General features: G+C 44.7%; 1 protein-coding gene and 1 non-coding gene across 2 annotated transcripts; both read right to left on the bottom strand.

Moving 5' to 3' along the window:
• Positions 1-6,862: 6,862 nt before the first annotated feature.
• PPP1R8 (protein phosphatase 1 regulatory subunit 8) lies at positions 6,863-27,733 on the bottom strand. The gene is made up of 7 exons (XM_056330212.1): positions 27,602-27,733; positions 18,220-18,280; positions 13,539-13,692; positions 12,659-12,879; positions 11,833-11,977; positions 10,604-10,668; positions 6,863-9,591 (listed from the first exon to the last, which is right to left on the bottom strand). The coding sequence occupies exons 1-7, from the start codon at positions 27,661-27,663 to the stop codon at positions 9,238-9,240; spliced, it is 1,062 nt and encodes a 353-aa protein (XP_056186187.1). The 5' UTR covers positions 27,664-27,733; the 3' UTR covers positions 6,863-9,237.
• LOC130147112 (small Cajal body-specific RNA 1) lies at positions 15,757-15,922 on the bottom strand. The gene has a single exon (XR_008821133.1). It is a non-coding gene; the product is annotated as a small Cajal body-specific RNA 1 (non-coding RNA).
• Positions 27,734-27,894: the final 161 nt, after the last annotated feature.

Raw genomic sequence — 27,894 nt, forward strand, 5'->3', positions numbered from 1 at the left:
AGAAACCAGAGGACCAGAAAGGAAAAGTCACCTGCACTTTGTGAGTTGCAGAGCTTGTCCCTTGGGGTGCGTTTTGCTGCTCTGAGGCAGAGTCCAGGGAGGAGCTAAATGGATTGTACTGCTCTGGAGATCACAGGGTAAGTTGAACAGACAACAGCAAAGGTCTCTGCACACCGACTGTCTCTCCCTGCACTCGCAAACAGGCCCTGAAGAACCAGCCACGTGGCTAGACGGCCCAAAACCCCAGTGGCCAGGCTGACTCCAGGGCCTCTCTGCAGGGAACAGGTGACTGGGGCTGGGGCGGGCACCCCTGGCAAACCAGAGTGTGGGTTCTGGGACAGCTGAGGCATTTGTTCACAGCTGCAGAAGGGAACGAGGGTTTCCCCTGCTGATCTGCTGGTCCAGTTCATGACAGAAGAGCCTGGCCACAGCCACCCCTGCGTACTGTGCTCTGCTGCCAGTCTGGGGAAAGTGGGAGGGGGACAGAGAATTGGTTTGCGAATCAGTCATAGGAAACTACAGAAATGTACAGCGGCCTAAACCAGACAGCTCAGCAGCCCATAGTTCAGCATTTAACAAGCTGGTTGTGGTCGGAAAAGATAACCAGACTCTGCTCTTTGCTGAGGTTTCCTCCCAGGGACCCAACACAGCAGAGCTGCTCCAGAAGCCTGACTGCTAGTGCAGCTCCCCAGAGCTCTGCTCACCAGCGTCCTGGGACGCTGCGACCTGCTGCCGGTCCCGCAGCCCCCGGGTCCCAGGGCAGGGGAGCGATGCAGGGAAACGTGCCTGAGGCGGCTGCCGATACCCCCGCTGCAGAGCGTGGCTGTGAAAGGGCAGCTGAGGGCACCCAGTGTGCAAACCTCCACGGGAAGTCCGGGAAGATAAAAGGGGTCACGGAGGGGTCCAAGCCCTGGATAAGGTGCAAGTACGGCCATGGGGAGCAATCGTGGGCAGCTCAAAGCCCTCTGGCCCTTCCCTGAGAGGGACCTCGGAGCAGGTCTCCAGGCTGCTGCGCCAGGGCAAGGCAGAGCCAAGGGGGAAGCAGCATCGCTTCAGGGACGGGAAGAGCTGCAGGGAAGCTGCAGGGAAGCGGGGCGAGGAGGGGAAGAGACAGGTTCAGGTCGGCTCACTACAGGCTGCGGGGCTGAGCAGCTCTGCGTTGGGGCCAGCGGTGCTACCCTCACCTGGTAGCTTACCTGCGAGCCCAATTTCATCGGGGGGTGGAGGAGGGAGGTTATTGCTTTGCAGCCACGCAGAAGCACGTGTAGCAGGTTGCTGAGATTTGAGATGCTCCCGGGAACAACAGAGCAGCTGCAAGGAGGAAAAAGCAGCAAACTTGTCAGGGCTCCTTCACCTTCATCCCAAACACAGCCAAAGGTTTGAGCTGGATCAATGGGTGGAATATTTTTGCTTCCTCCTGCTCACTGCTGGGCTGGCGCCCACCTCTGTGCTCTGCCTGCGAGGGGAGGCCCAGACCAGCCGCAGCAGGGCCCTAGAACTGCTGCTTTATTTCCCAGGTAGCTGAACCCAGCCCCCGCCTCCCACGCACGGCCCCCGCTCTCCCGCAGCAAGCGGGTGCACAGCAGACTTCTCTACCAGGGCCTGAGGAGGGGATGGCTTAGGCCAGACACATGGTCCTTGGCCTGGGGGTCCCCTTCATGAGCACCGTCTCCACCTCTCCAAGTGCAAATTCAGAGTGATCCCACCCAGCAGGTGCCCCCTTCAGAGGGTCCCCTGGGACAGCAGGGCAGCACCCCGAGGCCCTTCCACTCGGCAGCACGTTGCAGTGGAAGAAATGGGAGCACCAAGCGGTAAAGCTGCTCATCCCAGCGCGCTGGCAGCCCTGCAAGGTCACACCTCGATGACACCGTCCACGCTTGCCTGCCAGAGCACACGGGCATTTCCCCCGCCACTTGCTCCCCAGCCCTGTGCTCAGGCCAACTGGCATCATCTTGCTACACAAGACCCGTCTTACGTTCTCCAAGTTCAGTGTGTGACAGGACCCAGCTGAGGTGCTGTCACCCTGCAGAAGGATCCTCTCCTACTTCAAGCCGTCTCGTAGCACCGTGGAGCACAGCACAGGGCGGTGGGCGAGCCAGGACCCATGAGCAGCTTTGTTTCTTACCCTGGTCCTCACCAGGGCTGTAACAAGGGTGATGAGGATGGACGGTAGGAGGAGCAGGGAACTTGCATCTGAGGAAGTTGCCACCTCCTGCCTCATGCAGTGAGCCAGGAAACAACGCAACTGCTTTTTTCCCCCCTCCAGTTGTGCATTTGCCTGAGCAGAGCAGAACACACTCGTTGTTCACATCATGTTGTTCACACCGTTGTTGGTCACATCATGACCAAATCCAGGTGAAAAATCTGTTGGAAGTGGTTTGCAGAAATTAAAATGCTGGACTAGGGATGAGTGATGGTCTTGACCAAGATTCTGTTCAGCAGCAAGCAACCGTAAAGCCTCTATCTTAGTACAACTAGTTGTGCTCTGCATACTAACTGAGATACAGTTGTTAAGTGGTAACAAGAACATAAAACCCCTCTAACAGATGGGCCCGGTGATATCAAATAAGGAAACTGGTTGCCACCATTATCAGTTCCACTCAGTTGCCTTTTGCAAAAGACAGGCTGGGCAGAAATGTCCCTTTTTACTAGAGGTTGGTTATTAATGGAATTGGTTATTCATAACCCCCACTCCACCCCTCAAAAACACCCCAACACGTAATGCAAGACGAAGCAATGAGCGGGCACACAGCAAATGATTCACGTAAGTCACGTGAAGTTTCTGTGCCCCTAAGCGGATGAGTGAGCATAGCAAGGGAAGAGCAAGCAGGTACTGCACGTGAAGGAGAGCTTTCTGCAAGTTAGCAGCTTGCCTGAAACCTTTGCGCAGCGCTGTCTCCTGGCACACGGGTTGCCGTGCATCATCTCAGCTTTCACTAAATTCGCTGGCAGATCCTGCGGGCAGCATCTTGTAGGAGCATTTACAGCCGGTCAGCGCAGCGCAAAGAGCTTTTTGGCAGCTGATACTGGCAGCAGACAGATAAGCTCTACAGCACAGTAACGGTCACCAAACCGGTTGGCTCCATCTTCTCCAGTTCGGACTGGCCCATCGCACAGAGTCCTGCATTTCTCTTGAAAAGATTCAGAGCATGGTGCCAGGCACCTCCCTGCCACTAGCATGGGCTGCGCTCGGTATCGGGTGGAGGCGACACATCTCGGTGCTACTGAAACCTTGACCAAGCCCCGGGCGCATCTCTCTGCTGTACCGTGCCCTAAACAAAGCCCAGGATCCGCACCGAGATGGCCACCGGCCACAGAGAATCCCCAAGCGCACGGGACACCCTCCCCGCTGCCCCCCGAGCCCCTGCCGCAGGTACTCGGGGAGACACAATGATGTTCTGTCCTGGCCCTGCGCTCAGGTGACAGCTGGTGGATATTGCTACTGAGAGAACACACCACTGGTTTCCTATTCTCACCCACAGGGTACCATCTACACAACACAGAGGTTTTATTACCACTTATTTCGAGCCTTCAAACTTCTCACCTGGGCTTGTGACACTCATTTTCTGACTGCTCATTTCACCTTGGCCTCTGGAGAGCATTCCCAGGCTCAGAGAGACAAGGCATTTAGATGTCAGCACCCTTCACTGTACCAGTCCTCCTGCCCATAGGGGTTTATTTCCATTTCCTTCACATGGCACAGCTGGAAGAAAGGGTAGGAGAAGCAGAGGTACTCGGGGACAGGCAGATGATCTTTGTGCTGCAGGACAGAGAGAAGCTCCCATGAAGTCAGGAATTAGCCTTGAACAGGCCAACTTCAGGTCACAGGGATGAAAATCACACCAGTCATGAGCAGCTACAGGGAGCAAAGTTGTCTACCTGTTCTTCTGATATCTAAACTCAACTGGGGAAACAAGAATTGCCTAAAGAAATTCCCTTGAGGGCATCAGACAAGCGGAGCCTCCCCAGCTTTGAGGCAGTCACCAAGCCATCCTGTACTGCTTGTCCAAGTCCTAAACTTTGCTGCTTGGCTGCACTGGGGGGCTGAAGTTACAACATGCAGGAGGCTCCTCAAACAGCAGCGGGAACTGCGCTCCCACAAGCAGGTGCCGGACAGACGAGCACAGAAGACATGTCAAGCCAGGGGATGACATCAGCTGCCAGGACCCAAAGCAAACTGGTCTCTTAGCCAAAAACATCCTTACCTTGAAGGTCTGTGACACTCCCTGCAGTGAAGCACAAATCTTCTCTGACCTGTCAGCAAGCAAGAATTATCAGAGCTACCTGGGGGGTCCCAGCTGAAGCAGGCAACGGAAACACAGCTCATTTCCAGGCTTTTCCTCATCTTCACCGAACCCTGAAACTGCTGTCCACGTCAGTGAGCACTCTGGGAAGCCTGCAGGGGAAAGGGTAATGGAGAACGAGCTCCTGCTACCCCTTCACGTTGTAAAAACACTACTTTTACAGACAGTGAAGAAAATTAGTTGTGCCTTCTTTCAAAAAGGACTTGCCCTGGCATGATACGGACATATCCACCAGGAGAAATGCTGCTTCCATTTCCTCCATGCTCAAGCAAGGGAAGGCCTCTGATGTATCTAGAAGTAGCTGGTGAAGCTCAGGCAGGAATCTACTGCAGCCAAGACTGAGTCAGAAAAGCCGCCGTGGCCAGCCATGGCCCAAGTTGCTGGACTAGTCCAGTGTTACTGGCCGGTTCTTCAAAGGCCAGCACACGTGCAGGCAGCTGCCTGCCTGGGTGTCTTTACAAGATGACAGTAAATTACTTCAGCCATAGCAAGATTCGTCAGAATGACCAGAGCACTATTTAAGCTCGAGCACCAGCTCTAGTATTTAAGACTTCCTCCTCCTCCTCTACCACTCTGCAAACACAACTGAAACCTTTCACTGATGGATGCCAGAATATAGGACAGATGTCTATGTGCAACAGGGTGGACACCAAAGATTCAGGCTTTTTAGCTGCCACTCCCTTAAAGCTTCTCTGAAGAGGACATCGGTTCTCTGAAAATCATAATACAACACTGAAGCAGCTGTCAACGCTGCTGGAAAGCTACTGCTTTTGTGGAGCAGGCAGGTCTCTGAGGGAGACAGGGGAAGCATCGTGGTTAGTCTCAGGCACTGAAGTGATGCGGGATGTGAAGTGTCTCTTACTGCTCTACCGGTCATGGGACCTTCAGGGAAGACCAGTTTAGAAGACTGTGACCCAAAACACACGGTTGTATATCCTGAACTCGCCATTATCTTACTTCACACTCTTCAACTTGCACTAGCATTTCTGTCTCTGACACCAAGCAGGTAGGTCCCAGTGACACCATATGGCTTGTATGGATCAGCAGCTGCTCTGGCGTTCAGCAGAAGTGAAAGCAGAAACTCCCCCCCACTCCCCTTTACCTACCACTGCTAGATTAAGACATTTTTGAAATCAAAGAGCCTACAAATGACCTGACCGTATTAGTCTGCTTTTGAATAAAACCCTTTAAACAGCATCTGACCTGTGAGCCCGGTAATAGCCATTACACAGCCCCGTTTCTGGCTTGTCCTGCACCACGTCTGCCAGCTCAACCCTCTGCTGTGATCTTTCCCCATGCCCCTGAGTGTTTTGAAGCATTTGGTGTAATTGCACAAGTGCACGCTTCAGCTGGCACACTCACCTGTTCTGCACTGGAAGCTACCCCTGCTCTCTAGAAGGCCCCAGGGAGAAGTCACCTCCTCTCCAAGAAGTAATTTTTTCAGGAATGCTGGGACAGGGTTTAAGACATTGGTGTCTTACTGCACAGCACACTGGAATAGAACAACTTCTGTCAGCTCATTACTAGCTCTTGTGATGCATGCTGGGTGCTGCACTCTTGCATTTCAAAACCAAAAGGAGAGAGAAAAGTGGTTAACAATGACAATCCAGTGAGTGCTGTAAGGACAGACGTCCCTGGAAAACACTGCCATAATTCTTTAGCTCAATCGTTTATTCAGCTGCAAACTCTTCTCCACTTCTTCAATCCCATCTCTGCATTCCACACTGCAGAGAGCACTTTAGATTATAATGCCAGTTGACTGCTTTGTAATACTTTTTTAATACAGGAAATTAACTGCTAACCACACCAACACTTAAGAGTGTCAGACCACAAAGTTCTCTACTTAACTTGCCCCAACTGTTTCTACCTTTGGCAGATCAGCGGCTTGCACGTGAATTGTGAAGGCTGAGCCTTCTGCTGACACACAGTAATAAAAATGTAACTATCCCTGCTGCTTAAAGGATATCGCTGGATTGAGAAGGAACACTATTCTATAGCCTAAATATTACTAAATTCAACAAAGCAGAATGCCTCTGTTGTGGTTTAACCCTACAATGCAGGCACCATGGCTCTCTTTAACCAGGTCCCAGTTTACTTTTCACTACAGCTTTCCCCAGTGAGCCCAGGACAAGCTGCAGACACAGCGTGACAAAGGACAGTGCACTCAGACTGCCCAAGGCCACTCTGTGTCAGAGGCAGCAAGCTGGGCAATGAGAAAAGCAATGTTGGGGTCTAAAGTATAACTTGAAGAGAGAATCATGCCAGAACCCGATAAAACTTTACTCAGAAACAAAGGCAACTGCTGTTTCAAATCCACTGTTAAGTGTCACTCCGGTGCGCGAAGCTGCAATGTGCTGCAGCACAACCAGCAAAGCAGGTCACGAGCAAAGAAGGGGGGGCAGCTTTAAGCGCTGCGACCTGAGCCAGCCACCAAGAACAAGACCCGCGGTGACAGCTGCGCTTTGCCACAGCAGAAATCCTTCTATAAGCCACAAAACAATGTACAGTCTCAACTGTAGAAGTGTGGACTGGGAACGAACACACTACACTCTCCAAACTGGCAAAATCTGCATTTAATTTACAACATAGTAAAGGTTACAGGTAAAAAGCTCAACAGAAAGTGTGAAAAGGCCTATTACATATTACACAAGTGTACAAACTTCTGTACAAAGCCCCTAGATGTTATACGGACCCCTCCCGTACTGGCCAGCTATGGCCCCTAAGCTCTAAAATAATGAGAGCTTGTTCAAACCCAGGGAGGAGAAGAGCTTTAAAAAACAATGAGCAGTAAAGCTTCCCTTTTCAAGAACAATCTTGCAAAGAGCCATTTGAAAAAAATCAAAACCACTACACCCCCCCAAAAAAAACCCCAACCCCCAAATGAAAACCAAAACAAAAACAACCCAAACTCAAAAAAATGAAGAAGAAAACCTGTTCAACTTTTACTTGCCCTAACTAGTCTTACCCTAAAGAGTTGCCTTCATAAAGCAGACTGACTGGAGAAAGAAAATTCTACACACCAGAAAGAAGCAAAACTAAAGGGAGAAAGATTTTGGAAGCAGCACGGAGTGTTTGGAAGCAGAACGTCTGAGGACTGCATCATATTCAAGAGTAACTAAACACAGAGCAGCACTGTATCACGGCGGAGTTACTGTGTTCATCCATATAACAGTTTGAGCTAGATATGATGGTGCAGGGAGGGGAACAAACCAGTCTCTAAAGCCATTGCTCTTGCAAATAGGGTAGCTACTAGCTCATTTTTACCTTGGTAACATGACAGAAGCAACCACCCTGCAGATGCAGAAGTCACACTGATTTTGGAGCATCTGTTCAGAACAGGTCCAGTGCGTAGAGCACACCAGATGCACCGTAACACAGCGCTGCTCCAGCAACCATCAGATCTTCCTAACACTACTTAGCCAGGTAGCTACAGTACACAATGAACAGCTGGGTATGCTGCTGCCATTTTAGTGCATGTTTCCTGGAAAAACTCCCCCAAAGGAATGCGACTATGTAGCTGAACTGCATTGCAGAACGTAAAAAAATCCAGAGTAAACCTAAGAAAAACAGAGTTCTGGCCTTACCTTGCAAAAAGTAAAGACATAGTGTCTGACTACATGTAAATCAGATTTGGAAACCTAAACCCCAGGATCTGAAGGGCTACAGCAACAATCCAAATCAAGCTCCTCATATTATTCAATGGGAAAAAGCGATGAAGTCGTCAAAAACGTAATATTATGAAACCAACTTGTGCATTGCTTTATTCAAGGTGAGTCAAGATTCTCTACTGAGAATTCATATTCTAGCTTTAAGTAGCACTCAATCCTCACCCACTGTTATTAGCAGTAAAAATAGTTTGCGGATTGTGGGGTTAGTTGTTAAATACAGAAATCCTTTGACACTGCTGATGGCTGCTCATTTTTATGTGTGTCTTCTTGCATCCCACATATACTTTAACCTCACAAGTTCCATTTGCCAATGAAAATTCATCTATTTACGTTAAAAGGGCCATCAAGTTTACAAGAAACTGTTGTCCTCCATGTTAACTCCATCTTAAAAGTTATTACAGGGTAGGGTCAACACTACTTTGTTGGTTTGGAAGTGTAGAAAGTGCCTACCCACCAGTCAAACGCTCCTAGGCTTGCTACGCTTGTATGTTGGCATTGGCATGAACCCAAGCTCAGATCCACCCGTGTGTGCACCCCTTTGCCCACCCACACAGCACTCCGTCGCACAGTACTGGACCACAGCTGAGGAAGACCACCTACTTCTTGTCCATCTCAACTCCACGTTCTCATGACCTAATGGGATGCTGTAGTGTTTTAGGTGGAAATTAAAACAAGCTGTAGCCAAACTAACAAAACCCCCAAAAAATTAAAAAAAAAAAACAACAACAAAAAAAAAAAACCCAACAACAACCCCCCCCACATTGGTGGAGTTTTAAAAATGTAAAAAATCAAAGCTGACCTGTATTTTGCAAGCTTTAGAACCCATACCAATGGGATTTCTGAAAGGCTTGGCCCCACAGACATTAACTTCTGACACAGCTGTCCTGCTATTAGCAAGTCCAGCAGGAACAACATCACCCACAGTAAGCACGACACCCAAATACACGAATTTGCAGGGTCATGCCATAAATGATTATTAAATTATATGACTCCTCCCCTTCAACTTACAGATCAAAATTCGGGGGACGGTAATGGCTAAGAAAAGGCTGCCAGATATTTTGGTTCAAAAGGAGATGGGAGCTGTATTTTTTTTTTTTTTTTAAACAGACATATAAAAACATTTGAAGACAGATCTTTAAAGGATATTTCACTTCTCCAATCTTGGTATTACATCTGGTTAGGACACTGAAATTTTAAAAAGACGATACTGCACATAAACAGTTTCTGGAGTTCGTAACTCCCACCCTCCCTCAACAACACTCAACTCAGATCAGTAGGGAAGGGGTTGGCTTCTTGCCCGGCCATGCCTCCTTTGCATATTTCTTCTTCTTGGGTTCATTCACAGCTTCAGGGTTAAAGACAGCAGGGTTTGGAGCTGGGTTCATGTTAACTGTCGAGGGCACAACAGGAGTCAAGTCCACATCCGGGGCAAGATTGGGGTAGGGCATTGGCAGACCACCAATGAGTGCTGTCCCATGGACGCCGTGCGGCTGGGAACCTGCCTCATTGTGAGTTGGAGGTAAACCACCATATAATCCTCCGCTGTAGGGAAAGTTTTGCATACGTCGCGATGCAGAATCATCTGTGGTCAATGAGCCTGGATTCTCCAACCGTTTTTTCTGTAGATGGAAGCATTTAAAGAATTATTCAAAATACGTGAAAGCAGCAAGCTATTTAAACTGATGCCAATGCCATTTTCCCCAAAAAGGCACCTAGACCAGTCACATAGGAAGTGGTTACAGACCATGCCCCAGTCTTTGTCCCAGAAGATTTCTTTTGGGTTTCCTTGAAAACCACTTAATAATAAACTCTTAAAGGTGCACAGTGCAGGAAGGGGTGACAGAAGCTGAAGCTCAGGTTTAACTTAGATCAGGTCTGTGCACCTTTTTACCTCCTGTACATGCCTGGGAGTCTTGAGCTTGTCCTGAATGCAAGACCGAGTAGGTCGGTAATCAGTAACACAGACCTGCCCTTCCCACCACAGTAAGAAACTGCAACTTCCACATCACTTGGGTGATTTTTGTCTAACTCCTGATCACAGGAATCTTCTCCTGCAGTCTGAGGTTTATGTAGAATTTTTTCCTTTTCCACATACATTATTTAGGGTATACCAGCAACAAGTGACAATGCTATTCCACTGTTGCTTAACTACCCTGAAGTTCTGCAAATCTTCCCTACTCCTAGCATATTCCAAATAAATATAGCACTGGCCACACACTCATCTTGGAGCAAAGTCTAAACCCTGCTAGTCCTAGTAGACAACTTTACGAAATCTGTAGTACTTACAGTATTTAAACAAACAACCTCTCACTTTTACTTTCCATTTTCCACATTTCCCACAATTTTAACTGATGCCTCGAACTACTATATTAAGTTTCTGGAAAGCATTTCTTTTTGGGAGCAAAAAGAAATTGCCATTAATCCCATGCGTTATTAAAGAAAAGAGCTAAAGCTGGTTTTGAAGGGAAATGGTCAAATCTGCTAAAAGATGGCAACAGTGAAACATGAACACGACTTTTGCTTAACAACAGAACATCTTCCACCATAGAACAGTACGTTTCTACGGTGTAATGCAAAATGTGAGTTGATCAATGTAATGTATTAATTAGAAAGCTGGGAGTTACTCTGTACCTTAACAGGAACTACTGCTGTCTGCACCATGTTCCTGAAACGCCCAACAGAAGGGTCCACATCCTCTGTAAAGGCAAGAACAGTGAAGCCTTCAGTAAGAATACAGGAAAAGAACATCTATCAGCTAAAGGAACTTTTATCAAGAACCGGCACATGGATGTTCTCTTCTCAATACTCGGTAAGCACAAGCGTGCCCAAACAGAGAGGCGCCAAGGGGACACCTAGTGGGCTTTATCTCAAGGTGGGCTCATCAGATATTCTGGTAAGAAAGGCTTCCACTCAAATGGAGAACGGGAAAAGGGAACAGATGGATGGGGAGTTTGCACTGATCTGACAGACTGGAGTTCCAGGCTGAAAGCTGCTCCTGACAAGGCACTGCATGCGCTCAAAGGCACAACAGCTGGCCCCAGAAGTCCTTGAGGGACCTTGAAGTAGGAGTCAGAAGAATTCAACACACAGTCTCTGAAAGTCTGAAAAAAAATTATTTTTCGTAATGCAAATGACTGGTGTTTACATTAGGACGTTCTGCACACTAAATTGCACAACCTTATAAATCAAAATGGTTATTCTGGGTGGTATACACTGCCAAATAAAACTAGCTCCAAACTGTATTTTGAGATGCATGCTAATTAATAAGCTACTCTTATCAACAAGAACATTATCCATGTAAAATATTGTAAATAGGAATGCCATTAATATAAAACAGCTAAGGGAGAAAAATGACTAACAGGCAATAGATACATCTTCAGAAGTATTGTTTTGAGTGAGGGTAATGTGTTTCAGATATGCAGACACAGCAAAAGACCTCTGAGCTTAAGATACATATCCACTAGGCAACAGGTAAGTAAAGCAATAAGGGACAGATGAAAACCAAACAAGTTCAGTTCCCATTTACACTCTGAAGAAGGCAAAAAAACCCCAAATCCACCACGTTCCTTTTGGACACATGAGATTTTTCCAACATTTCATAGAATTTTGAACAATGAAGCCGAGTGTGATATCCCTGTCCCACACAGATTGTGCAGTTATTTTACAGGTAGAAGAGAAGAAACACAGAGAGGTCAAAGACTTCAGTGAGACACGTGGCAGCTTCTCTGAAATAGCAGATCCCAAATATTGACTGCCAAGTTTCTGTTCTCCTTATCCACATGCAGCCATGAGGAATCCCTATGAGAATACTGGAAAGAGGGCCTTATGGGCATCAACTAAAGATCAAAGCAAACTCTTACCTGGATTGATGATTTCATCATCATCGCTGAACGTCACTCTGGAGTTCTTCCGTTTTCTCTTTGGTCTCTGAATATCCAAGTTCCCTTCCTCAATGGTTAGCGTGGAAATTCTTTTGTTGTGGGCTGTATTAAACTCTGTCAGGTTCTAGCGACAAATTTAGAGATGAAACAGTTTAAGCCACTAGTGTATGAAGTCTGATTTAATCGTATGATTGCGCATATCAGAAGATCACAGCACACTGTTCAGTTTTGACTTTAGATCCCTAGGAAGAGAGGGTGCTCCCGTACTGCAACAGGTTGCCCAGCGAGGTTGCGGAGTCTCTGTCTGCAGAGATATTCAGAACTTGACTGAGCATGATCCTGGGCAACCTGCTCTAGCTGACCCTGCCCGAGCAAGGGGGCTGGACTAGATGATCCTGAGAGGTCCATTCCTACCTCAACAATCCTGTGAATGTCACATACACTGCTTTCCCCCTTTTCACCAACTGTTGGAAACAGGGTAGCATTCATTCCTACTGGCCGTAGGGAACAGTGTGGGAAATCACCGTTGACCTGGGGTAATCTTAGCTGGACAGCATGTACTCCCCGGCAAGCCTTTGTGAGAAGACCAGTGGAATAGTAGGATTATTAGGTCACTGATTCTGGGAAGCAGCACGATCACAGACATCATGGCAGAACGAGATGGTTTGTGCCTATCTGCCTGCAGAAGACACCTCAGACTATCTTCAGGGCCAAGAAATTAAGAACCTGAACTTAAGCAAACAAGTGGGAAATGCCATCTGCTTAGCTAGAAATGCCATCTAGCTACAATGCGCGATGTACTCACATCAAGTTCTGTCTCCTCCTCTGGCAGGCCCAGCAAGCCCTTGAGCTCTTCATCTTCACCACCCATTTTCTCATCTCCTTTAACTGCTGACGGCAGTGTCTGAGGCTTCTCTCGCAGCGTATATGCCCGTGTAGAAGCACCAAATGAAACTGTGGAGTCAATGGGTATCTGTTGGGGTTTGTGAGGTTCCAAACGAATATGACCCAAGAATGTGCCATGTGCTGAGAACATCAAAATACAAAACAGCCTGTTAGTCATCAGCTTGGGCTCACAGTATTTGAGTTCAGGTCTTGAGAAGTTCAGAAACTGTACGTGGCTGCTCCAAGATACAAGTCACTAAGGTACTGCTGAAAACATTAGCAGTGTACAATTTTACCTACCATCTCATGAAGTAAGATAACAGACATCAAAAGTCTAAAAAAAGTCAGGGAAATAACTTACAAACACCATTTACTTTCTGGATTCTCGTAGGTCCTCAGTTACTATGTCTGGAATCATTGGAGGAAAAAAAAAACAAAACAAAAAACCAGTTTGTCAGGTTTTAGATCTTGGGATACCACCCTCAGAAGAGAAAACGTCATTAAAATCGTGAAAGGAAGGCCAAGTCACTTTCCTCCTCTCCCCTAGCCTCTTAAATGCCCCAAAATGCTGTTTTAAACACCAAGTGAAGCAGATGTAAGCTGAGTGGAGCAAACACTCCTTTGCTCCTGATCCTTGCCAACCTTTCACTAGGACGCTAATTCAGATCATAGTCATCTATCCATACAGTGCAAACAACAACAACAACAACAAAAAAAAAGAGGAAAAAGTACCTCAGATTCAGAAATGTTTAGGCACTGAAATATCATACTTCTATCTAGTTAAATGTCATGCTACTTACTGCTGTTTAGATCTATGAGGAAAACCCTCTTGAGATGTTTGTGATAGACCAAGGCAGCATGGACCCGAGAGCAAGACTGGTGGTCAATGGTAAAATCACACAGATCAGGATTTCTCCCAAAGAGATAGTATTTCTTCTCATCAATGATGAGTTTCTGAGGTAGAATATCAAACAGAGAAGCATATTAGACTCCTATAATCTTTTGCATCTTCCTGAAAAAGTCAAGAACATGAATAAACAGAGCAAATTAAAAACAAAGCATCAACAATTTTGTCTGACACCGTTCAATACAGAAAGTCAAATGTTCTCTTTGTAAAATCAGAACAGCTGAAGATGGAAGAGTCCCAGGTTTTCCCTTCTGGGACTGGGAAAAATAATAACTCTTCAAATCATGAGACTGCCTCTTACAAGAGATTCTCTCTCACATCTGCTCCCAAAGATTTTTACACATTCCCTAATGCAGATGACTTAGGCCTTGTCTAAGCCAGGAATCTATGACAATGATTTCCAGTCCGAAAAAGAACATCAGAATTATATTTCTGTACAGAAACTGATGTACAGAAGACTTCAGACTTCTATGATAAAGATGTAAAACTATACTGATTATGTATTGTGATATGAATCCATTCAAGTAAACCACTAATTTTAGGCATTGCTTCTTAATTCATCCTAGTTCTAATCTCTTCTTCAAACAAGACCTTACATACCGTAATATCAGTTACATAAGCCATCTATGAAATGCAAAGGAACATGTTGACACAGTCCTACAGAGTACACAGCATATTTCTATTAGCAGACAATGTTGTTGGAAAGAACTCCTCGTGCCTAAAAGCTGAAGCACCTAAGCAGCACAGACTTCTTTCTCACTGTATTCCAAGACCTTAATGTGTCTTCTTTCTTCCAGCTGCACAAGTCAAAGGCTGGCAATGCATTACAGATTTGTTAACAGATGGCTTCTCCTGCTTTTTGAAACATTTACCAAAGCCCACACAACGTTCCAATAGCATGATCAAGGGAATGCTGATGATACATTTTCTATCAGAAAAAAACTAGACCTTATTTCAAGAAAGCATTGCTTTCCTAAGATGCTCTGAGCCGAATTAACGTTTGGCCTGCTAGAGCACAAGGATTTCTCCCTTCTCCCTCCTTCCATTCCCAGCTATACAATCCTCTCCTCAATTCCACTGCCACACATCTGAGCACAGTTTTCAGCTTGCAAAGCACTTTTTTTCTGCATTAGCCTTCTACTGTTTTAGTGGACTGAATCAGTTTGCCTTCGTTCAGATGCACATCCCAGCTAGCTCTAGTGAAGCAGTGGATTACATGCACTGGGACTGCGTGATGAGGAAGGACCTCCCTTCCTGGCAGCAGCATTCATGTCAATCAGTCACTTGCTACTCAGTTTTGCCAGCTGTATAAACGACATGGCTAGAAAGAGTGAATGTATCAGACCCGTTACAGGCAGCTGGTTTGGGTTTCTTCTGAGCTATCAGAAAGACTGACACAATGAGCACCAAGAGGGCTGCTCGGAGAGGTGGTGGCACTGCCGTCCTCAGAGGCGTTTAAAAAATGCATAGATGCAGGGCTTAGCAACATGGTTTAGTGACTGACTTGGCAGCCCTGGGTCAACGGTTGGACTTGATCTGAAAGATCTTTTCCAACCTAAATGATTCTGTGGCACTACCAAGTCATACAGAAAATAAGGAGATGGCCTGGAATAAAACATAGTATTTCTATTTCTCTGCCTTATCTGCAAGCGTAAAAATCACACGGGCCTCATTTTCTACTACAAATCACCTTGCAAAGTTACATCTATTTACCTACCCACCAATTATGAGCTGTGAGGCTTTTAGCACTGCTGCATTCAGATGTCACTTCCCCACTGACTTTTTTCAGATTTCCCCCCCCCCCAGATGTGTTCTCCTGTGTTGGATTTCTCATTGTTCTGCTGAACACTTGTCAGCCTCCATGCTGCAAGTTCTCATAACCTGGTATTCAGTATTAAGTGTTTAATTTATTTTTGCATGTTTATTCTCTCTTGTAGGTCACTACAAGAACTGAACAACTCAGCTCCCATTACACATCATGATGACTTCACAATTAATTGGCCCCTTAGGTAATAATCTGTAATACCTTATTCCCAGCTAACTGAAGGTATATACTTCAGGCACGATTTCATGGGAGTAAATACTTTGTGAAATCCACTGACTTACGTATTTTCTGTGCCTCTGAGTTATAACCCAGTGTCATTCTTTATACACTGAGCTTAAACACTTCATGGCTTGTTTTAATGTTGCACTTTTCAGACCCAGCAATCACAACGTGTACCTCAGACCTCTGCACAAGACCTGGGACACAGATGGCTTGGTTAGTATCAAGTGCTCAGTAATCCACAAGATTTAAGAATGTTCTTTCTTGGTTACTGCTGCCTACCATAAAAGACAACATTGAAAAACTATTTGTCACATGTACCAAACACAGAAACAAAAGCCAACTTACAAAGCCAACTGGGGCCTCCTGTAGGTCCAAAAGCTTTGGGCAGCACAGCCTCAGAGTCTGACACCACCAGGACAACATTCCTGACTGTCAAGTTATCAACACCAGATTTGCTTATCCATTGCCAAAAGCAATGGTGCATCCTCAGCTTCCATATGGCGTTTTGTTCCCTTTTTTCTTTCCCCAGTCCTGACCAGGACTCCCACGACAGACACTTCCTTAGCACCTGAGGATTAATTCAGCAGAGAGCTCCATATAAACTCTTTCATCCTAAAGCTCTCTCTCCATGCTCAAAAATCCAAAAGAAACATGACAAGAAAAAAACTCATCTCAGACTAAGTCTCCCAGGTGGGAAGGCTGCATTATGTTTGGCCACCTGCCACATACCAAAAAACTAAAAGTCACTGCCGTTTGGCTTTGCTCACTGAATCTCATTCCATGGCCTAAAAGAAATACTGGAATACTTGGTGCCAAGTACAATCCTTACCCCAGACACTGCTGCTGGGATGTCAGCAAGAAGGCTGAGCTGAACAGCAGTCCTACTACATACAGCTCTCTGATCTCTGAAAGTGATTCTGAAGACGTAACAATACCGTAAGAAGCAGAATACGTGGTCCATGGTTTGAAGACAAATGCAATGCAAAGGGTTTGAAAGATACAGCGCCTACGAAAAGCCAGTGAAGGATAGCTCCAACACAGTCCGAGTAGCAGGTGAGAACCAACTCAGCCATGTCTTGTAGGAACTAATGAGCTACTCTGAAGATGCGGCAAATGTATGTTTGTTAGTACCTAATTCCTTTTAAATTAAGCCTGAGCAAACACCTCTTTTTAGGTCAAGACTGTCTTTGCCAGTTTTCTGTGTCTTTAAATCCAGAGTAAGCACTCCCTCAAAACAGTCTGTAAAACCAACAGTAGTGGACTATAAAGAAAAGCCTCATTTTACTGGTTTCTGGCCTGGGAAAACACAAGTTCATTTGCAAGATACCCATTTATGACATCTCTATCTGCTTTCCTATGCAAAGCATATTCTGGTAACTTAACCAAATTCTAAACAGTAAATCTCTCCTGCTAGACACCAGAAGGAACACTTAATACTGTCTGCTGCTCCTGTGGTAGCATAGTTAAACACCAGCCAAGATTTTAAGTGACCTAAATCTTTCTTGATCTAACACAGAGTTCTTAATTTTCCAGTTTCTGTTCAGAAAAGCTGGCTCAACTTTGGAAATGTTTGCTGCCCAGAAGCATTTCTCTTTCCAGTCAATTGCAAGTTAGAAGTCTGTCCACAGCTAAAATACATTTGCTGGCTTGGGTCCTCTCTGTCAACCATGTTAAAGAGCTTTGTTTTGTTTGTTTACTACTTCTAGTGGGATATAAAACAAAATATGAGAGAACGAGGTGGTGTTATTTCAGACAAATCCCTTTGCTGTAATAAAAATAACTCATTCTGTCTGTGCTAAACACAATGCTGTTCACAGAACCAGAACATGGGAAGAAAAAAATCATACTGTATTTTATACTGTAGGACAGGGGAACAATCCTGTAAAATACAGGATACCTAGTTAACCTTACTGTAAAACAAAATAAAAAATAAGCTGGCCAGACAAGTATCTCAAACAAGCAGTACAAAGTGAAGAGGTTTTCCTCTTAATCTTTTGTATTTAAGATTTCTTTCCCCATGTTATTCAAATGTCTGCTCCTGAAGTTCGTAAGATGAGGTGCCTTCTGTCTGCAGTCTGATACCTCCTATATAAAGTGTCTTATAGGGAATAAGATGTCAGCTCTGCTCCAAAACTACGTTTGCAAGAAATAAGGCTCTGCAAAGTACCAAGTTTCCCTTACAAACATTTTATTTTTTTCTCTCTCTCTCTTACTAGGACAAGTTTTATATTCAGAAATCAAAGTGTCATTGTTTGCTGGCTGAGGACTGCAGTTTTCTATCACTTCAAACACGGCATCTAATCGGAAGACAACTGATAGAAGCACTTCACAGTATGAGACAGCCTTGGAGTACAGGCAAGGGAAAACGATTTCTGAAGTTTCAGAGTAAAACAAACTGATCTGAAAATAATGGATATGAGAGAGAAAGGAAATACTTATGAATAAGTGTGGAAAAAGCTGGGAAATGTTTTACTGATGGTGCCTATGTATATGATACACTAAATACACACAAAACCTGTTTTCATACCTCAATGAGTTTGTCTCCTTTGACTACATCCAGATGTAAGCCAGGTGGCGGTTTTCCTGCCCTAGAAAATAAAGGAAAATACAAACACATTTAATAAAAAGTTTATTAGTGTTAGAGCTAATATTCTATTAGAGCTACAGACCAAACCCAGACACGTGGAAGCAGAATTAGTTTTGGGAAAATGTGAAAATCCTGTAATTTTCTTTTCCTCCCTGCGGATTCCTTCTGACAACACATAAAACATGATTTTTTACAAAAAGAGTTAAGCTAATAGGACACAGTGCACTTCAAGCTTTACTTCTCCAGGTGAAAAATAGCTTATTTACAAAATAAACAGGGCAGCTGCTAAGAGAACATGGTATAAGGCCAGGAAGAGGCTAAGAACCGGAGAAGGGGACAGACTGGGACTGTTTGCTTAAGGACCTGCTCAAGGGCTCTGTTTTCTCATGGTACTTTCAAAACATTAGATCTCTACCCTTAGCTGCTGAGAAGAATGGAAGCTTTTACCATCTTTCCCCTCTAGGACTGGTAATGGTAAAAAACCTGAAAGCACCTCCACACATACCTGTAATATTATAAAAATGTTGGCCAATAGCCAGTGCTCCTCCACACTCCCTATAATCAAACTTTCCTACCAAAACCGGTAACACGGAAGAGACTGCAGTATTAGGTGGCAGAGGGACTCCTACCCTATGACAATACAATCATCCTCCACCAAATTCTCAAACAAACAGCAGCTCAGCTCCCCCAGCCTTATAGCTCCATCCCTGCCCACCATAGATTGGTCACGGCTGGAAGGGAACTTGGGACATTACCGAGTCCAAGCCCTGCTAGAGCAGGTTGCACAGAGTCGCGTCCAGGTGGGTTTTGAATGTCCCCAGAGAGGGAGACTCCACGACCTCTCTGGGCAACCTGTTCCAACGCTCCGCCACGCTCAAGGTAAAGAAGTTCTTCCTCATATTCAGAGGGAACTTCTTGTGTTTCAGTTTGTGCCTGTTGCCCCTTGTCTTGTTGCCTGGCACTACAGAAAAGAGCCTGGCCCCGTCCTCTCGACACTCGCCCTCAAGATACTTGTATGCACTGGTAAGATCCCCTCTCAGCCCTTCTCTTTTTTGGAGGAGAACAAACAGCAGCAGCAGAGGATGCAGAGCTCCAGGGAAATCTGCTAAAATGGTGACTGCTTCCTAGAAACAAGATTATGGTGGTGTGGGCAAAAGACCACCAAGTAAAAATGATCCCGAAGATGACACAGTCTGTCTGATGAGCTGATAAATGACAGACTCTTCCAGTCACTTCAGCATTGCTAGGGGGCCACCTCCTCTTAAATACTGCGCTAGGATCATACAGCCAGGCTACACCTAAGTATTGCTGCCTCTGCCTGTGCTCCCCTCAGACCTCAGTGCTCATTTTTCACTGAAATACAGGTTTCATTCATGGATCCATGCCCACTTCTCAGTGTTTCCTCTTCCTGCCCCTGAGCACTGGCAAACTTGTTTTTCTCCACTGCACTGAAACTGCAAAGTTGTAGCTGCCCCCCTCCCCCCCCCCCCCCCAAGTAAACTTTCATTACAATGAAACTCTTCAAAACTGGCACAGAAGATACATACTATTTATACAGTGATCCAAAAATACTGTATTAATGTTTCTTTAGAACATTTCTCATTAATCATGAGAGCACTGTTTAATCATGAGAGCATGTGCTGGTTCTGTTTGACTTCAAGTACTGATTTCTCACATTCCTGTGGAGTTGTATCAGGCAGATCAAGCTGACAAACCCAGCGTAAGGAACCTTTGGCAATCTAAGAACTACCTCCAGGAACAGTATTGGGTGCCTCCCACAGGAATACTCTCCCAGTTACCAGCTCAAGGTTACCAGCTCAAGGACTTCCTGCACCATAGCTGCTATCCATTTAACCAGCTATCTACATAAATTGCTCGAAGAACAAACATAAACTTAATGCATTTACAGAATCTTACACAAACAACTTCACAGATCACCTACACATAGCTGAAGCACCCTCTTCTCTATTTGGCCACAAGTCTGCTTGCCATTAATTTCATTTTGCAAACTAGTTCACCTCAAAAGGACAGCAACCACCTGTCTCCTACAGACTGTCAGTTCACTCACAGTTCCAGACACCTAACATCTCTCTTGGTTGTTCCTTCTCCAGACTGAAGAGATGCCTAGGCTAACCATCTGTAGCACAGCTTCTTGTATCTTTGACTGAGATAATACTTAAAAATAATACTTGAGAGAAAGAATTCACATGGTTTTTGAGGAGGCAAGTAGTATCTCACAATTTACCAGAAATACTGGAGACAGCCAAGAAGATTTTAACAAGGCTATCAGTACAGTAGACTGGCATTTTTACTAAAGCTTTTGACAAAATTATCTAACGGTCCTATGGAAATTAAGGTGTGATGGGGAAAAACACTAATCAATGACAGAATGTACATGATTATGAGTCAGGAAAGAGCAGGGTTCTGCAAGGGCTCTGTTTTGTTATACGCAATTTGGAAAAAAGGAGCCAACAAAACCAAGAAAAATCACTTATGACAATTATGCAGGAAATTCAAATCTGACTGAAATGCTGTAAACTAATCTCATGATACTGAACTGCTGCTTGATAAACCATCTGGGAGTGGGGGAAATCGGTGCTCTTGAATGCTAGTACATGCTAGAGAGAGACCACCTCAACCACGCAAACACAACCAGGAGCTCCAGGCTCCTTATTGCCACTCAGGAAAGATCTAGAGTCATCATGACTACATTCAGAAAGAACCAGAGGAACAGTTGACAAAGCAAAGACATCATAAAGAAGAAACTATAAAAATACAATGTTTTAGCATCTTGAATGCTGTGCCAGTTCTGGTTCTCTTGCCGAGAAGGGCACAGGATAATGACCAGTACAGATGGCTTCATGCGAGAGGAAGGAAAAAAAAAAAATCTAGTACATATCTTCTGAAGCTTGGATAAAACAGGTAAGTATTTATTGCCTTTGTCCTCTCAATGAATGCTACAAAACTAGCATACTCACTATTTCTTGAAACACAAGAAACAAGCAGCCCTGGATTCGAAAATAAGGAAAGTGCCTTTGCATAACTTGTGGGAAAAAAAAAAGACATTTGCATAACTTGTGGAAAGCAATGTCACTCAGCGTTGTGGAATTAAACTACAAGGTAACAAAGAAAAATTAGCAAGTTTGTGGAGATCAGGTCTGGTGTTAGTTATTAAACATGATCACCCAGACAGAGTCTTCAGCTCACAAAACCCCTTTGCTTCTGACAGCCACAAGCCTTGAGCGCATACAAGAGGACAGAACACTTAAAGACGATGGAAACAATAGCACATTAAGTTACTGGTCACTACCACAGTATGATAGGAAACCGTCTGGGATGCTGTTTTCAATTAGTATGGCTGTTTCAATGCTCTTTTTTATAGAAAGCAATCAGAATGAAGAAAAAACCTCTTACCAAGATGTTGGTTGAACACAAAGTTGTTGCTCATCATATGCATCAGTGATATGCCTTTCACAAAGCAGAGCATACACATCACAGAAACTGAGACCACGCCAACACTGGCATTTGTTTAGGTGACTTGATTCGCTAAACAGGGAGATATTATGACAAAGTTACGGTCAAACTCTTTAGGGTAATTATTTTAGTTCATGCAGAATGGTTTCTTCCCATGTGGGAGAAGAGGGCTGGATAAAGAGCTGACCAATAATCCTGATCTAACCTTGTTATGTCTGCAGGAAATATGACGGTTAGGGCATTTGAACTTTAAAAAAAATGCAAGTTGATGGGAGGCATTTATGATTTCCTCTACTCTTCGAAGCATTAAAATAATACTTGCCAAACTTCCAGTTGTAAGAAATACAGTAAAAAAAGCTTGCGGCTCAAACTTGGTAATTACAGACCTTGCCTGAACATAAAAAAACCTGACTGTGTTCTAGGAGCATTTTATGGAAGATTTCTGATGAGAAATGTGGCTGCCTCAACTGAACAAAGCATTCCATTTGTATTAAAGCACTTGCTCAACTTCACCTTGGCTCTATGTATGTTTTCTTCTTACAATGCAGTTCCACGCAGAACTAGATTTTACTGGTTCACTCTGGTTCCCTTGGTTACTTACTCAGGAACAAAGTCTCCATGGAATACAGTGAAATTTGGGAACTGTATACAAAATTTAATTCCCGAGAGCAGGGTCATAAATATTCTATTAGAGAGAACTGAAGGTTTTATGACATCAAAAAAATGAATTCAAATGGCATGGAATTAAATACGAGAATGAATATTAAGTAGTGAGCAACAACATAATGATTATTTGTTAAGATTATTCCTACATTTTCAGAGTGAGAGCAGGTATGTTTGGAAGTTTAATTTACCTGTACAAATCAGAAGAATATATGACAGGACTGTAACCTTTATGCCTACCAGGAATCTGTTCCAAAGCCTCGTTATTCTGACAGATTGATTTCCATCCTGAATTTTTTATCAAATCCTTTCATTTCCATCGTAATTTTTTTGTTCTTTCCCTTCAGCTATAAAAAGAAGTTTCCCAAATATTACCCCTCTTTTAAAAATTCTTTAGCCTGGGAAAATCATCCCTGTTTTTATTTTAACAGACAACTAAAGCTCTGTTTTGTCTCAAAGAAGTATCGCTGTTTCCCAGTTGATGAGTTTTCCTACTGCATCTGTATCAGTTTGATTTGAGCTTTATTAAGTACAGAAAACAGACTGCATTTTCATCAGTGCCTACCTAGAACAGCACTGACACGTCTCTATCTTACAAACAGATTACACATCAGGTAAAATATTAGTCTTTTTATTTTTGAACAGTTATATGTTACTAGTGATTGATGGTTGTTCTGTGATTAGTCTATGTACTTGTGTGTATGTACTTTTATTTCTGAATATAAACTTTTGTCTTTTTACTTCTGAATTGTGAGTTTCTGGCTTCAAGAAGTAGTTCTTGTTCTTAGTCACTTTTCCCATCTTATACTTCTGTATTTTATCTTGGTTTTACCATTCTGGTCTTCAAGTTATACCAAAAGGACTGGATTAATACTCTGGCCTCTGTGTTGACCCTGCTTATGTCATCAAAAAGCACTGTGGTTGCTTTTGTCAAGGTAATTAATAAAACCCCCAACACTAAAAGGGTCAGCCCACAGACTCTATTAAACTGCTATTGCCTCCCTATACACTCACAGTTGTATGAACCCCTCTAATTCTTCCTAAAATGATTGTTTCCTACGTGTTCTAATAAAAACAGCCTTGAAGAAAGCTGGTTCACCTGACAGTCAGCCATGGCAGACATAGTACATCCACCTCCCTGCCTTGAATAATCAGCTCCTTCACAATATAGTTTAGTAGCTGGACACGGTGAAGTTCAGGTTTTCCCTGAGCAGCTACATGTATGGATTTGTTTGCCTTATAAAAGACACCAACTGCTTCGAATGATTAGTAATGTAGTACTTAAGAGGGATGCCACTGAACAAAACCAAGTTCAGATAGGGTTTTTTTTGAGATAAATAAAACACCTACAAGCAAAAACTCTTCCTTCTGTCCTAGAAACAGAAAAATGCGTTTCTTCACCACGGGCTCTACAGGTCAGTCCACTGCTCTGTCCATAACGCCAGGATGATTCTGTGAGGAATCTGTACAGATTATTTTCTGCCATTGATAGCAAACCCAGTACTGCAGAACTATAGAGTAATGGCAAAAAGCAGGGACGGACAGCAAAGAAGAAGAAAAGCCCAAGCTGAGCTTAAACCTGGAAGGAGTATATACAGTAACAAAAATAAAACAATTCAGAAAAAGAGCACAAAGCCATTAACACTTTGGGATGTGGTGCTAGTTAGAAGTACTGAGTAACAGAACTGAAGTTTTACAGACTGGCTGACAGCATCTCTTCCACAAGGCTAAGATTCAATGTTGACATGCCAACTGGGTTACATCAGCCACATCCAGTTGAACTTCAGCAAGGCTGCTGAGTTACATCATTCACACCCAGTCTAAAGAGACATTCTGAGTTGTAGCTATTAAGGACATAGACAGGACAACTTCCCTTCTATTGTGTTAGTTTAAAATTAGGTCACTTATTTAGGTTTCTAGATGTGGACTCAAAAGCCTAAATTTAGCCACTTCCTAAAAATCTTGGCCTATGTGACTACTGTACACCCCTTCAAGTCCAACTTCAAGGACAGGGTGGAATTTCCAGAACCCTAGAGTTCAAGTTCATCCTCTCCAGAAATTTGTGCAGAATCATTGCTGCCAGGTATAGCCTGTTCTTGGCTCAAAGAAACCGAAACAAAATTACTGTAGCCTTTAAAACATACTATTTCAACTGTACATTCCAGAACAAGTGCGACATCCCAACTAATGGTATGTCAAGGCAGAGAATAAAGAAAGATTCACAATCCCAACTGCAGGTTAAACCAGGCCAAAAGGGCAGGCAGTATCCATTAAACACGTGATGGTCACCTCAAAACCACTCTTCAGATTATTTGTACCTCATGGAAATTACTTTTATTGACTAAAATGACCTCAGAAGGTGTACCAAAGTCTTACCAAAACTAGGATGTGCAATTGTTATCTACAGACATTTTCTAATCTCATGGTATGGTTAAATTATAATCCATAGAAAGTATTGGCAGCATCTTTATTCCAATTTTGAATGCATAGCCCATGTCTTTCCTAACACATGCGGAGGAATTGCAGTACATGCATAAACAAGTACGAGCATAAGCAAGTATTATTAAGGCAGCATTTATTATTTTTTGTCTGTCTTGAGCTAGTTAACTGTTAGAAATACAAGAAAAGAAATAATATTTTATGGACTATAAAGTAGTAACCTATAACAGCACAAAAACTAAATCAAAGCCAGAAATCAAAACCAGTGAAAACCTACTATCCACGTTAAGATAGAATAGATACAATGATGAAGGCAAACCTCAAAAGCATGGGCAACAATTTATAAAGACGGGGAAAAAAAAGTTACTTCTGTTGATTACATTTAAGATATATTTCTCATATGGTCAGTGTTTACAGTCCCCAAGCCAGCTCTACTTAGAGGCAGAAAAGTAAAGATAGGTAAAGACTATGATTTTGATTTTAATATAGATTGATGAGATTGAAGATAATTCACTACAGAAGAAGCTGCTATTGACCACAAAGCCTCTCTGCAACTCCATGCTTTTTGGTCAACCAAAGCTTCCTATACAAAGATCTACACTGTTACCTATATGGAAGACTTTTCGGTGCTTGCCTAAGACATCAAGGATCCTGCAGGATACATCTACACCGAGACCTTTGGGAAGTCAGAGCTACAAATATTGACCTAAGTCTACTACTACAAACTATTTTCACTCTGGAGAATCCTACCTGTGAAAGGCCCATCATTTATTCAATATCATAACTGTGTGCTCTTTGGTTTGCTCTGGAAGAAAGAAGTATTTCAAAACTGTGAGCTAAAATCTGTAATTCAGTAGATGCCAGCAGAAGTCATGTAAAGCTTTAATATGAAATATATTCTTCTTTTTTTGCAGACTAGGAAAATAAACCAGAAGTAAATAAATCCACCTGGTAGGAGAGATCCTCCCTCCTAATGGATGAGGCAATGGAATCCCACCAGCCATACCTACCTAATAGGTCCCATTTTATGTTGCCTATTCAGCAGAAATACCTGTGCACGATTTCAGAACATTATAGTAAAAGGCTGCAAAAAGGGAATTACCCAAAATCTTAGAAATGTCAGGATAAAACAGACCCTGGTACCCGAACATCCTGGGTGTGAACCCCTGGCTTGGATCACCTCCCCAGTGCCTCTTCCACCTCATTTCCCTATCACTCAGCACAATGGATTGCTCCTCAAAACCAAATCAGGTCAGAATCTGCATGGTGAAGAATGCTGCCTGTCTGTAGACCCTGCCTTGTATGTAGCTGAAGCTGAAAAACATGTAGCTGAAGAGGCCCTCACACTTATAGTTGTTCAGTCCTCCCCTCCAGATGGTATTTATTTAGGAATTCTTCTGCAATAGCATGCAAGTTACTGAAACTAAGCATTTCACAAGTTATACTTCTCCAGCTAATTCAAGCTACAGCTTTCAAAGGCAGAAGTAATTCAAATTTACCACTGAATATAATGCAAGTTGTGAACACTGTTGTATAAAAACACTATGAAAAAAAAAAAAAGAGAGAATATTTGAAATTTCAAGTTGAACATCCAGAATAATATTTGCCTATACCTACTCTATCATGTCACCATTTTATGGAGCACCACCTTGTCTCATATAGATGTTTGTTATTGTGTATGTTCAGAGCAAATAAAATACTAAAATAAATGAGCAATTCTTTCCCATGAGAGGGTTAAATGGTTTCACTAACTAAAGTAAAGACTTATAAGACAGGTTAACATTACAAAGCATATTCACTAAGCATCCATTCACTGGCCACTATCATCAAAGCACGGAAAGGCAGGGGACCTGTAGCAAAGAACAGATGACTATGCAACCGAAGACTGCAATTATGCGTGCACATACATAGCTAGGTCACACACATATACAGATGCTAAACATTTCAGCTATAACACGTTATGTCATTTTCTATGTGATTTAAAATGTAAGTGCACACATCCCCTGAATAATCAATGCTCTGGCACCCAAAGAAGGCACTACAGCAAAGACCTATTTAGTAATGCATGAAAAGATTCAAAGCAAATGAGACAAGGCCCTAGGTAACCCAGTCTAAAGCCCTGCTTTCAACGAATGGTTGGACTAGATGATTTCCAGAGATCCCCTCCAACACGGACCTTTCTATGACTCCAGAACCAGTCACATTCACAGTTCTGATGCTGCTTCTCCAACACGTCCCTTTGCCCTGACTCCTTAACTCAACGCAAGAAAAAAAAACCACCAGGCTAGTTTCAACCCGATAGATTTCTCGTACCGAATACAGAACTTGAACAGAAAATTCCATTTCCAGCACAGCACCGATTCTGTTTAAGCTCTCGGGAAGACCTCCGGGAAGCGCTGCCGAGCTCCGGCCAGCGCCGCACGCCGGCGGTAAGCCCAGGCCAGCCGATGGACGCGCCCCCGGGGCTGCGCCCCGAGCCCGGACCCCCGGGCAGGCCCAGCGCGCCGCCGCAGCCAGCCCCCGTCCCCGCGGGGCTGGGCAGCCGGCCTCACACCGCGGCCCTCCCAGCCCTGGCCCCGGCCCCAGCCCCCGGGGGAGCCGGGCCCGACCCCACCGCCCAGCCTGGCCCCACCGCCCGGCCCGGCCCCGCGCCACTCCCCCCGGCCCGGCGGGCACCCGCCGCAGCCCGCAACCGCACACCCAGAGGCGGGCGGCCCGGCGGAGCCGCCGCAGCCCGCCCGCTCACCAGCTGGGGCACTCAAACAGCGAGAGGCCGCCGCCGCCGGCGGAGTTCGCGTTCGCCGCCATCTTGCCTCTGCCCCATTCAGGCGGGCCGAGGGCAGGATGGGAAGCTGGAGGACCGGCGCGGGAGGCGCTCCCAGCGTGCCCCGCGCGGCGCCGCCTGGGCGGGCCGGGACCGGGGGCTCGGCACCCGCCGGAGCCGGGGCCGGGGCCGGAGCCGGGGCCGGGGCCGGAGCCGGGGCCGGGGCCGGAGCCGGGGCCGGGGCCGGAGCCGGGGCCGGGGCCGGAGCCGGGGCC

Source organism: Falco biarmicus, chromosome 3 (assembly GCF_023638135.1).
Source record: "Falco biarmicus isolate bFalBia1 chromosome 3, bFalBia1.pri, whole genome shotgun sequence".
In the NCBI taxonomy this organism is placed as follows: Eukaryota; Metazoa; Chordata; class Aves; order Falconiformes; family Falconidae; genus Falco; species Falco biarmicus.